The 14,156-nt window shown below is 36.1% G+C and overlaps 1 protein-coding gene across 2 annotated transcripts in view; it reads right to left on the bottom strand.

Annotated features, from left to right (window-relative positions):
• CEP57 (centrosomal protein 57) overlaps positions 1-14,156 on the bottom strand; it is a 38,753-nt gene that overhangs the window by 20,979 nt on the left and 3,618 nt on the right. Inside the window, exons 2-3 of one of the 2 annotated variants that reach the window (XM_087433618.1) lie at positions 13,701-13,733; positions 10,999-11,155 (exon numbers count right to left, since the gene is read on the bottom strand). In XM_087433618.1, the coding sequence (XP_087289744.1) occupies positions 10,999-11,119 (121 nt within the window). In that variant the 5' untranslated portion in view covers positions 11,120-11,155; positions 13,701-13,733. The remainder of the gene's footprint in view (positions 1-10,998; positions 11,156-13,700; positions 13,734-14,156) is intronic. The other variant, XM_004427422.3, reaches the window with a different exon arrangement.

Below are 14,156 nucleotides of genomic sequence, written 5' to 3'. Positions count from 1 at the left end.
TTATCTGAATTCTTTTAGGCAGTTAAGGCGGAGGCAACAAGAAAAACTTTCTGAGCCTTTTGTTTCTTAAAAACAATCAGCCTAAAACAATTCTCATGATAAAGAGACACATGTTGGGGTGGCAAATTTCGTTTGCCTTGAGTACACTCCATGATGTTTGCACAAGGATGAAACTGCCTAACGATGAATTTCTCAGAATATTTCCTTGTTGTTAAGTGACTCATGATCGTATAGGTACTTCTCCACGTCAACAGATATATTTCTAGAATTCCATCCTAATAGGGCATTTATATATACTTGCGTCTCTGAACTTTCTGTTACACTAACGTCTGGCTCTACCAGTTCCCATATTTCCTGTTTTTATAGCTCTATAATCTGTTATTAGTTGACATGATGAGGCCATCCTTTATATAGAGTGAACCCTTCTATTAAAAGAAAAAATGCAGTTCTCACACACAGCTCTTTAAATGCAATTCACAAGAGTAAGCGTTTCCACTAACACTGTACAGCTCTCTCTATTTAAGTTTTCATACATGCACCTCAGTGAGGACACAGAACAGGCCTAGGTTCATTTATCAGAGATGACTTTTCTACTCACAGCCTCTCTCCCAGGCCACGGGGGCTGAGTTGTTCTAGTTCCCTTTCTCCAATTAGTGTCATCACTCAGTTTTCCAAAGGAAGCGCGATTCCAGAAGCTACCTCACATGGGCCTAACGCTTGGTTCTCCAGTCCCTACCTAGATTTAAAATCCTAACTTTTCTCCTACTATACCCCAATACCTAAGGCTTATATCTAATACCAAGACTCCTAATGGTGTCCCTGAGGCTTTTGGCTTTAGTTCCCTTACTGCTTTGGCTTTAAATTCATTTTATTTCTGGTACTGGGTATTCCTTTTTCTAGCTTTTAAGCTATGTATTATTTGCTGCTATTATTATATGAAACTGCTGATATTTGTCTACGCTACTATTCAGTCTGATAGTAATATTGCCATCCATCCTTTTTATGTTATGTTCCTAAGATGTCTTTGCCCAGCTTTTATTTTTAACCTGTCATTTTGTTTCACATTGGGCTTAAAAAGCATTTATTGACTTTTCTTTTGAGTTAACATAATCACATTTGTCATCATACCTGACAAATGTCATCCTATTTTTTTCATTGTATTTTGTGCTTTCTAATTTTGTTTCCTTGACTGTTTCTTTATTATATTTTACTACATGAAGTACAGCCTCTTTGGAACTGTTTGCCTGGCTTATACACCTCCTTTCCTGGGCACTTCTCCTTAACTCAACATGGCTATTCTATATCTTATGTGTCCCTTTAGTGCCCTCTCACAAATCTGGCCACAGCTGACTGACCCACAGTGGGCACCCAACTAAAGCCCAGACAAAACTCTCTTCTTGGGATTTTTGGACTTTTGTCCAAAAAGCTGAAGCCAGAATTAGTTCAACTTAAAGCCAAGCCGTTAGTAGCCATGTTTCCTGACATGTGGAAAAAGCCTGACTGTGGCTGAAGAGAATGAAGCTAGCTAGGAGGAGAAAGAAAAGAGATGGAGAGAAAGTGCTGGTCATGTTTGAATCCCTGGTTCCTAATGTGCTTAAAGTCTCCCTGTATAACTGCCTTCCTATTCTTGGTTGTTCAATCCTCCCTTGCATGTGCGTAAACCAAAAAGATCTCTCTTTGCCAAAGCAAGTTCAGATTGGGAGTTTCTATCACTCATAGCTAAGTTTCTATTAACTGTACTTTGTTTTTTAAGTTTTTATTAAATAAATCTAGTATCATAAAGATACCATATGACTTTACGCTACCAATGGCTATTTAAAAAGATATGAACACATAATGTACTTATGCACACATACATCCCAGAAGGCATGCTCTATGTCAAAAATGAAATTTTACACAAAAGTTCATATAAGAAATATTGCAAACTTCATATCCTCATTTTCTAGTTTTTTAATTGGAGATTTTTGGATCCAGATGATTAAGCAATTTACATTATATAATATCTTCATTTCAAGAGTTATATTTGGCATAGGTTTTCAGTTTTATAAATATTTAGTTTTCACACAAACATGTCTGCTTTCTTGAGTTAAAAATATTCTAGGTGACCAAGTTTTTTCCCCCTTGGAAAAGGATGTGAGTGAGCTCTTGGTTTCTTCTCTTCTCTTCTATTGCCCTTATATCTATGAGGTCATGCACCACTGTGCCATTTATGTTCAAGTTACCACATTACCTAGAAAGACCCTTGAGTGAAAAATACTCTATGTAGAAATGAACTATAGAAGATTGGGAGATTTTCAGCTTCATATATTGGGGAGAGATACACTGAAAAATATACTGAAAAATATATTTCTAGAACAAGAAGCAAACTAAATTGTGAAAGATAGAAAGAAGTGCCATACTGAAACATAATAATACTGTACGTATTTATTCTATTTTCAAAAATAGACTTTTCACAGCAAACACTAGATTTAAAATTTTTAATCCTTCATATTACCCACAATATTCCTGAGCATACATGTTCAAAATTAAATACATTTTGGTTAGTTGAGTATGAGAGTGTAAAATGTCTCTGGAAAACCTAGTCAAAAGGAGACACTAAGTTTTCCTTAAACTTTACTTTCATCCCTGAAATTTGAGCTCCTAGGGGGCAAGAGACAACTATTATTCATAATCGAAACTCCAATGCTATGCACTATGTGTGGCACGTAGTTGGCACTCAGATGTTTGAATAAACATATACCTATGAAAGTCTCCATACTAATTTAAAACATCAATTAGAAGACAACTAGCAGACAATTCTAACTCTTTTCCTAGCAAAATTAAACTCATCTTAGTAACTCATCTCTTGCCTAACACAATCAGTGGTTCCCTAACTTTACTGCATTTCTGTACTACTTGGTGAGATTTAAAAAATCCCAACGCCCCGGACATACCCCCACATCAAAAAAATAAAAAAATCCAAAAGAATATTTGGAAGGGCAGGGAATCCAAGAAGATCCTCAGGTGATTCTAGTCTGCAAAGTTTGGAAACTTTCTAGTGATATCTAGAAGGGGCTACAAGAATGGAAGACCTTCTATATACTTTTCAAACCCAGTCTGCCATTCATTGAGAAGAGTACAGTATTTCGGGTACAGCAAGCCTAGCAGATCTCAGTACTAACTCATTAATAACAAAGTTGGGTCTATTTGTTTGGAATATTTCTATCATTAATATATCAGCACAGGTTTGCTGCAGATTTAAGGGAGAAAAAAATATAACAGATCACTAGTACACATGTTCAATTTCCCTAGTATCTTTTTGTCTTGGTCATTCTCTACCCTTCTGACTAACTATTCATACTTTTTAGCTCAGTGTTTCAATGGTGGTATTTTCCAGAACTCTTTTCTCCCTCTATTTTCTCTCTGGAGAAACACCTCCACACTCATAGGGCTTCACTCACTACTGTATCCCTGATCATCCTGCGTTCATTACTGCAGAGTTCTCTTTTACACTTCACTTTTATCTTCATTTGCTTACTATTCAGCAAACATTTATAGAGCACATATGATGTGTAAGGCACTCTGCTAGGCGAAGGAGAAAATATAAAGATAATTAAGACAGTCCTTGCCTTCGAGGAGCTATCATCTATATTCTAGAACAGAAGCTATCTACTCTCTTTCTACACTTGGTGAAAAATATTTACAAACACTACTCTAGATGTATTCATATCCTTTATTACACTGGTTCTCATGAGCCCAAGGGGAGGCAGGGTTGATGAGACCTTTCCCAGGGTCTGAGATCAATACTATTTTCATAATACTACTAAGACTTTATTTGCTCTTTTCACTGCGTTGCCATTAGCAATGATGATGCAAAAGAAATGTTGGGTAAAACTGCTAATTTTAGCCCTAATCAAGGCAGTGGCACTAGACTATAACTTTGGGCATTGTACTCTTCACCGCCACAACACTCCCAGTAAGGAAAAACAAAGCTATTTGATTGTTGCTCTTGATGAAGCCATAAAAATCATTAAATCTCAAACCTTAAGTACACATCTATTTAATATTGTGTGACGAAATGGGAAGCACACATCCATCAAGTACATACCAAAGGACAATGGTCTTGAAAAGCACTTCTACAGATGTTTGAATTGTGAGCTCAACTAAAACCATTTCTTTCAAAGAAACAGCACTTTTTGTTTTTTAAAGAACTTTTGATAAACTACGGCTACTCAGACTTAGGTATTTAGCAGTCATTTTCTTGAAAATGAATGACATGAGCCTGTCACTTCAAAGATCTGATAGTAGTTGTTGTCAATGGTAAAATTCAAGTGCAAATTAGAATTCTAAAAAAATGCTATCTGTGCTGTGAGCTTTACAGATTTTCTTCTCTTGAGATCAGTGATATTAACAAATAGAATTCTTTTGTATTGTATAATGAAATATTTCAAATTTTGAAACTATGGATAAGTCAAGACAATAAAAATCATGCATGGGTAAAAGAGCTATTCAAAGTTCAAACAGATAAATGGATTTCAATGTAACGGTACGCAAAAAAAAAAGTTTACACAGCAGGCCTGAACCTTGGCTAACCTCTGGAAACTTGGCTTTTGGAATGTTCCCTATGTTACTAATTGATAATGTTGTTTTGTACGCCTAGGGCACTGGAATCCTGCTGCACAAGTCTGCCTTGATTGTTTGTGTAAACAATGTGTTTTATGGTGAATACTGTGACTTGTTTTGCAGGCACAAGCTGTTTGTGTGACCAGCTATGAATAAAATCCCTAGACTCTTGAGTTTTAATTGGGCTTTCCTGGACAGAACTACTGCATATATGTCGTGCAGTTCACTGCTGGAGGAAGAAATGTGTTTCTGCGTGACTTATATGAGGGAGAACTTTGGAAGCCTGTATCTGGATTTCTCCGGACTCCCCTGTAATAAACTATAGGGGTAATTACAACAGCTTCTGAATCTAGTGAGTCCTTCTAGTTACTCTCCGACCACTCCATGTAAGTGGTCTTGAGGTCCCAGGGTATGAAAAATTCACTGAAGTTTTCAAATTCCACATTGTGACTAAACTTTAACAAACTACAATTTATCAAGTTTTGGTGTAGCATCTAAGAAGAATATCCAAAAATTGTTGAAAAGGCTTTTAAAATACTACTTCTTTTCCAACTACACATCTATCTAAGGCCCAGATTTTTTTTCACGAACTTCAATCAAAACAACTTATAACCATAAATAGAATGCAAAAGTAGATATGAGAATCACGCTGTATTCTATGAAGCCAGAAGTAACATATTTATAAAGTGTAAAATAAAACAATGTCACTCTTTGTACTATATTTTTTTAGTTTAGAAAATATTCTTCATCAAACTATTTATATAAACATGTTAATGGGTTTTTTAGGGTTTCTTGGACCAAAGCATTTGAGAACCAATGCTTTGGGAGACCAGATAGGCAGTAAATTGCTATCAACACCTAACACAATAGCTATAACTTGACTCCCACTGGTCACAATAAGGCTGAGCTTTCCAACAGGTGTGCCACAAATTTGTAATAGATATGCCAAGATGTTTTCTCCCTCTGCTCTTAGGGGGGCCAAGAGTGGCCTGGGACAGTAAAAGACCACAGACTAGTTGCTACCGACCCCACCAGTTTATCTCAGTGTGCTACACACATACCATTTCATTTTCTATACGTACTACGATATGTGAAAAACTGGAAAGCGGTGGCTTAGGAGAACTGCCTTACAGCTAGTTATTTTGCTTCAAATGTCCAAGCCAGTCTCCACATTACTGTCATTTGAAATGCACTGAACAATGACATGAGCAATGGGTTATACTGAAAGTCTTTGGAATGACATTATTTACCATTTTTTAAAGGGCTCTAAAGACATTAACACATTTTTTGAAGGCAACAATAATTTCAAATTTCTTGCTCATTTCTTTTCTAACTAAAGTTCAAAATGAATAGGAAAATGAGAATTATAAGAAATACAGTTTAATTATCTCTTTCTATGGCATTAGTCAAATTATATTTTCAAGGCGATTATCAGATAGCAAAATGAAACGGTAATTTATCACTGAAAATATATTAAACTATAACTAAACTAAACAAGAATAGCAAGCCTTTTCCCCCCTAAAGTAATCGTGAGAAAAAAGCATTTACTATGTGTAAAAATAAAAAGTTTACCATAGGGGGTATCTATTCAAAATAAGACTTCACACATTCAATAAATATTTGAGGATCCAATGAACAAATGGGGGAAAAGCAGAAAGAGAAAACGGTTTTGATATTGTATAAGTTAAAGCAATCATCTTTGAGATATCTACTCATCTGTAAATTTTGAACATACCTACCTTATACAATTTTTCTGTGAAGATTAAATTAAATGCATCTGCTTTATCTGGAATGCTACTGCATTTCATTCTTTTTTTTTAGTGGTGTTTAATCACTAGTACTGTGGCAATTATATTTACCCAAAATTTTCTAGATAAAAGAAGTGTTATATTTTAGCCACATATAGGTTAAACATATGTTTGTAAGTTAGTTTAGGAATCTTTTTGTTTCAACTGAGAAACGCATTGCAAGTATCTTAAAAATTATCTCAGAAAGACACTGTTTTATAAATTGTGGACTGACTGTATGGTCAAATACTAAGTAGATAATAATATCTAAGTATAGCTACCAATATAAATCCTAGCCCACAGTGGGGGCTCACAGTGTTTGCTGAAATAAATGTAACCAAAAGTCTGGTTACTGAATCTGCTAACTAGAAACCTCTTATTTATAAGACACCGTGTCTCAAGGATGATTATGGTAACGAAAATGATAATTAATAGTTAATAAAAACAACTGATACAGTGCTTCATCAGAATACAGAATACAGCAGTTACAGACTTTGGCAATTTACAAAAATAACAAAAGTTGCATAACATTCAAACAACATAGGTTAAAAATCAAATCACTGAAGCCCACAAGTGGAGTAAAAATCAGTTAAGTTTTTAGTAATAATTTATTTTTATTAAAAAAATAAGCACAAAATAAAACATAGTTAAAATGTCTATATTACCTAAAGCAATCTACAGATTCAATGCAATCTCAATCAGAATCCCAATGACATTCTTCACGGAAATAGAAAAAAAGAATACTAAAATTCATATGGAGCAACACAAGACCCCGAATAGCTAAAGCAATCCTAAGAAAAAGGAACAAAGCTGGAGGCATCACAATCCCTGACTTCAAAACATACTACAAAGCAATAGTAATCAAAACAGCATGGTACTGGTACAAAAACAGACAGACAGATCAATGGAACAGAACTGAAAGCCCAGAAATAAAACTGCACATATATACGGACAGCTAATTTTTGACAAAGGAGCTAAGAACATACAATGGAGAAAGGAAAGTCTCTTCAATAAATGGTGTTGGGAAAACTGGACAGCCACGTGCAAAAGAATGAAAGTGGACCAGCTGCTATCGCCATTCACAAGCATTGACTCAAAATGGATCAAAGACCTGAAGGTGAAACCTGAAACTATAAAACTCATAGAAGAAAATATAGGCAACACACTATTTGACACTGGTCGTAAAGGAATCTTTTCGGATGCCATGCCTACTCAGACCAGGGAAACTAAGGAAAAAATAAGCAAGCGGGACTTGATCAGATTAAAGAGCTTCTACAAGACAAATGAAACCAGGATCAAAATGAATAGACAACCCATCAGCTGGGAGAAAATATTTGCAAAACATATATCTGACAAGGGGTTAATCTCCATAATATATAAAGAACTCACACAACTGAACAATAAAAAAAACAAACAACCTGATCAAAAAATGGGCAGAGGAAATCTTCTCCAAAGATATACAGATGGCCAACAGGCACATGAAAAGATGTTCAACATCACTAATCATCAGGGAAATGCAAATCAAAAACAACACTAAGATATCACCTCATGCCTGTTAAAATGGCTATAATCACCAAGAGAAAAAACAACAAATGTTGGAGAGGATGTGGAGAAACAGGAACCCTCATACACAGCTGGTGGGAATGCAAACTGGTGCAGCCTCTATGGAAAATGGTATGGAGAGTCCTCAAAAAATTAAAAATAGAAATACCCTGTGATCCAGCTATCCCCCTACTGGGAATCTATCCAACAAACCTGAAATCAACAACCCAAAGAGGCTTATGCATCCCTATGTTCATTGCAGCATTATTCACTATAGCCAAGACATGGAAGCCACCCAAGTGTCCCTCAACTGATAACTGGATCAAGAAGTTGTGGTATATATATAATGGAATACTACTCAGCCATAAAAAAAGACAAAATTGTCCCATTTGCAACAACATGGATGGACCTGGAGGATATTATGTTAAGTGAAATAAGCCAGAAAGAGAAAGACAAACACCGTATGATCTTACTCATATGTGGAATATAAACCAACACATGGACAGAGAAAACTGTATTGTGGTTATCACGGGCAGTGGGGGCAGGGGGTAGGCACAAGGGGTGAAGGAAGACATGTATATGGTGATCGACAAACAAAAATGTACAACCAAAATTTCACAATGTTATAAACTATTAAGACATCAATTAAAAAAAAAGCACAAAATAAAATAACCATGCAACAGAGTTCTAGCAGGAACACAATGTCTAAGAATTAGGTATCAATCCTTTCACTACAATATTACATCTAGTTCCAATCTTTACATCTATGTAAAGAAACTTAAAAGCAAATGACTCAATAATGAAAGAAAAAGAAAAACTAAATGGGGCAGATTTATTCACAGAGCAGAGTCAGCAAATGTTTAGCCCAGTGTGTTAGCAATAAAATTAAATTCTGTTTGTGTGTCACTAGTGGCTTTAATATGAGAGAGAAGGAAGGAAAAAAAAGATGAAAAGGAAAAGTAAACATGAGGAAAAAACATGTGCAGGACAGTAAATAAGCTTCTTTTATTCCTTCAGAGGATGGTGTTGTGAACTGTTTAAGCAATGCCTCAGGACAATCATTATGATCCATTCTATTTTTACAGTGTTTTTTTGTATCAATCCAGTGATATCTACCTTCAATATGGGATGGATAGACACAGAAACCACCACTCCCCTTTCTCCGATAACAAAGTGAAGGCTATGAGGTATAAAACAAAGGACCAAGACAGTTCAGAAGAGACATCTGAGGGGATCGGGGAGGGGTATGTGCTGGGGAAGCTGGTAGAGAGAAAGACTTCTCAGAAGAAATAATATATAATCTGGGCTTTAAAGAAAGTAAAATTCTACAACAGAAAAATTCCAACAAGAGAGTACAACATGAGAAAGGCTTGTAAATGACACATCTGGTATGGTAGGCAGAATGGATCCCCAAAGATGCCCATGTGCTAATCCTAGAACCTCTGAATACCTACGTTATATGGCAAACAGGACTTCTGGAGATGTTATCAAAGTTACGGTCCTTAAGATAAGGAGATAATTCCTGAGTCTCTGAGTGGGCCCAATCTAATCACCTGAGTCCCTAAAAGCAGATAATTTTCTCCACCTGTGGTTAGAAAGATGCAGCAGAGAAGTCAGAGAGATTTGAAGCATAAGAGAGACTTGACCCACCATCGCTGTAAGGGACAATGGAATGCAGACAGAGAATGCAGAAGAGAAGGAGTGCAGAAACCCTCTAGGAGCAAAGACTGGACCTGACTGAAAATCAGCAAGACAATGGAACCTCAGTTCCACAACCACAAGGAACTAATCTGGCCAAGAATCTGAATAAGCTGGCAGCAGATTCTTTCCCAGACTCTCCAAGAAGGAACACCGCCCAGTCAGTAGTACCTTGACAGTAGTACCTTGATTTCAGCCTTTTAGGACCCTAAATTGAAGACCCTGCTGAGCCCACCCAGATTTCTGACCTATAGAAATTGCGAGATAATATATTTGTGTTATTTAAAGCTGCTAAGTTTGTAGCCCCAGCCCATGGTTTAGTGGTCAAGACTTGGCATTCTGACTGCCGTGGCCTGGGGTTCATTTCCAGGCAGAGAACCTCTGCCCCCTTCTCTCAGTTGTCATACCTTGGTGGCTGCGTGTTGCTGAGATGCTGAAAGCTATGCCACTGGTATTTCAAATACCAGCAGGGTCACTCATGGCGGACAGGTTTCAGCAGAGCTTCCAGACTAGACAGACTAGGAAGAAGGACCTGGCCACCTACTTTCGAAAAAACTGGCCATGAAGACCCTATGAATAGCAGTGGACCATTGTCTGATATAGTGCTGGAAAGTGAGAGGACGGCGCAAAAAGACCAGGCAGGGTTCCGCTCTGCTGTACACAGGGTCACCAGGAGTTGGAATCAACTGGATGACACTAACAACAACAAAGTTTGTGGTAATTTGTTAAGGCAGCAAGAAAACTAATACAGCTGGCAAGTTCCAGGAACAAATATATTTAAGAGCAGCCAGAGCAAAGGACGTGTGGGTAAGAAACAACGGAAGAGAGGCTAGGGATGAAGTTGGAGGGCAGGGAGAGTGTAAGTTATAAAAATCTAAGACTTGGTTATGTAAGCCACAGAGGGGTGCTGAAACTTTTTTAAAGTGGGAAAGATGATAGATAACAGCAAATGACAGAAATGTTGTTGACTGGAGATGAGAGGGAGACCATGGGCAGGGAGATTAGTTAGGAGAGTATTACAATTATCTGTGTAATAGATGATGAGAGCCTGAACCAAAGCAATGAGAATGAAGAGACAGAACCAATAACTTTTTGGGATATTTCAGATGCAAAGACAGAAGTCTTGGTTCCTGATTGATACTGGAGATGAGGGAGAGCAGATGACTCAAAGTATTATAGCCATTATAATTTGGTGAGTGATGATATTTAACAATTAAAGAACACAAGAAAGTATACTTTGAGGAAGTTAAAAACAGGAAGGGGGAAATGTACTCTCCTCTTCTAATTTTAAAATAAATGGAAGGCACAATTCAGAGTTTTGAAGCAGTGAGTAAACACAAAAAACACCTATTTTGCTAGGCTCTATTACCTCTGCTGTTGCTTTCTGGATAGGCAAACGTAGGCTTATTCGGGGAGCGTCGTAGATCACTATTAAGGAAAGGCTTATCAGGTGGATACACTACATATGAAGATGAGGAATGGCGAACCATACTTCCATTAGGCCTTGATGGTTCGGCTAAGATGTTCTGAAAAACAAAAGTACAGAAATTACTTTTCAAAATGCTAAACTGCAAATAGCATGTATTAAATATATATACATGTTCATGACTGAGAACTGGACTGTCCATATGTGCCACTGATAGACACAACAGAAAAAATAGAGTCCACTGACCATACACAACAGAATTCAATCATTACTTTAAAATAATACAACTTTTAAAGTGTTTCATATTTGTCTAAATATAGCCATATGCCAGACAATATAAAAAAGTAATGTTTACACAACTTGAATACAAATGCTGCAAAAAATACTTAAATATGGTACTCACAATGAATTTAATATATTGTATTTTAAAAAATGTACTGTAAAATATACATTCAGAAAAGTAAATATTGTCTTTTTACAGTATCAGAAACTGCTACAAAATGACTGAATTAATTTATCGCCAATCAACTAAATACTTCCTGAATGTTTATCAAGTGTCCAAAACTCTGTGGTAGACAGAAAAAAAGGCATAATACTTGCCTCAAAGAATTTACAGTTAGGAGGGTAAAAAGGGAAACAGAAAACATTAAAGCTTATCAAACACCTAAATATAAAACTTTATTTCCACACATATGCTATTCTGTCATGAATAGGGATTTTGTTCAATTTGGGATTATGTTCTACATGATAATTTTCAGTGCAGGCGACTATTCATTTTATGAGGCAACCTTGATATCAAAATCAGTAAGAACTATATAAGAAAGAAATATTATAGGCCATTATTTCCCCATAAACAAATTTTGAAAATTCTAAACCAAAAACTTAGCAAACCATATTCAACTATATAGAAAACATAAAAAGAGTATGATCAAGGCGGTGTTATTCCAGAAATGTAAGACTAGGTGAACATCAGAACAACTTGTAACGCAATCCATTCCATTAATGTGAAAATCCACATGATCATCAACAAATGCAAAAAAGCATTCAATAAAATTCAGTATCTAGCCATTATTAAAGAACTATTTTCTTACGCTAATAATAAAATTTACAAAAAAACATACAGCAACATATTTAATGATGCAAAATTTAAAACATTCCTTTTAAATTCAGAAACAAGGCAAAGATATGTACAAGAAAACTTCTAGTCAATGTTGTGCTGCATTTCCTAGCCTGTACATTAAGATAATGAAAAGAAATAGAAAAGAAATAGAAGACGTTAAAATAGAAAGGAATCCAAACTTCACAGTTTATGATCATTTAAATAGAAAACACCAAAGAATTCTCAATTATTAGAATTAATTGGAGTTTAGGAAGGTTGCTGAGTAAAATGAACATGCAAGAATCAATAGTAATTCTAGATACCAGTTAGAAGATCCAATTTACAAAAACATAAAAAATAAAGTAAAAATAAATTTAACAAATAACGTCCAAGACCCGAAAATATAAAACTTTACTGAAAAATGTTAAATAAAGTTCCAAAAAACTGGAATAACATATTCAGATAGAAGGATAAATATCCTAAAGGCATCAGTTATTCCCAAATTGAACTTGAAATTTCAATTGAAACTACAATAGCAGATTCTAGAATTTCTACTAAAGAATAGCAAAGGATCACGAACAGCTAACACTTCTCTTGAGGAACAAGGAAGACAGTTGCCCTCTCAGACAAATAAAAAGGAGAATCATTAGGACAGTGAATATAGACATAGGGCGAGACAAATAGAACAATGCAACAAAGAGCCCCGTAACACACCCATACACATATGTAAATCAATATACTGACTGCAAACCATTAGGGAGAGGATGAGTTTTAGAGTAATGCTGGAACAACTGTGTATCTTAAGTAAAAACATTATACTGGATCCCTACCTCATTCACACATATTAATTTCAAGCGAAGTAAGGACCTGAAAGGCCCTAAATTTAAAATTTGTAGAGAAAAATACAGAAGAATATCATTAAGGCCTTGGCTATAAGGAAAAATTTCTTAACCAAAAAGCACTAATCATAAAAAGCAAAGACAAATCCATTTTACTACCTTAAAATTAAGAACTCCTATTAAACAAAAGATGATACAGAAAGACAAGCCAACAAGTATTTAGAATACTCCTAACAAATGAGGATTAACATCCAGAACACATAAAGAATGACTATAGGGGCAGGCCCAGTGGCGCAAGCGGTTAAGTGCACGTGCTCTGCTGTGGCGGCCTGGGGTTCACCGGTTCGGATCCCGGGCGCGCACCGACGCACCGCTTGGCAGGCCATGCTGTGGCGGCGTCCCATATAAAGTGGAGGAAGATGGGCGTGGATGTTAGCCCAGGGCCAGTCTTCTTCAGCAAAAAGAGGAGGATTGGCAGATTAGCTCAGGGCTGATCTTCCTCACCAAAAAAAAAAAAAAAAAAAAAGAATGACTATAAATCAATCAGAAAAGACAAACCAATTGAAAACAGGCAAAAGACACGAATAGGCATTTCATAGAAGAAAAAAAACGCAAAAGACTAAAGTTATGGGAGAAAAAAGTGCATCTTCACCAAAGATCAGGAGAGCACAAATGAGAACAAGAACAGGATATCATTTCACACTCACCTCTTAGCACAAATTTAAGTGAGACAATATCACCTGTTAAAGAGGACATGGATTAATGGGGACTGTGGATGGGAATGCACATTGGTACAATTACTTTGGAAAACAATTCAGCCTCACCAAATAAAGCCAAAGATGCACATAACTCTATGACCCAGCAATTTCACTCTCAGGTGTATTCGCTGAACTATTTTCTCTCTCTCCTCTTTTTTAAAAAAATGATGTGTCCTAAGTCACTAAACATAGTCCACAACCCACTACTAAGTTGTAACCCACAGCACAACCTGCAGTTTGAAAAATCACTGCTCAAGAGCTGCCCCTCTCAAACTTTTTCGTCTTGGGACTCCTTTACACATGTAAAAATTACTGAAGACCCCCAAAGAGCTTTTCCTTATGTTGGTTATATCTATTGATGTTTATCATATTAAAAACTAAAACTGAGAAAATTTATTTACTAAT

This window comes from Ceratotherium simum, chromosome 7 (assembly GCF_057802395.1).
Source record: "Ceratotherium simum simum isolate JZ-2026a chromosome 7, ASM5780239v1, whole genome shotgun sequence".
In the NCBI taxonomy this organism is placed as follows: Eukaryota; Metazoa; Chordata; class Mammalia; order Perissodactyla; family Rhinocerotidae; genus Ceratotherium; species Ceratotherium simum.
This window is presented reverse-complemented; position numbering and strand designations above follow the sequence as displayed.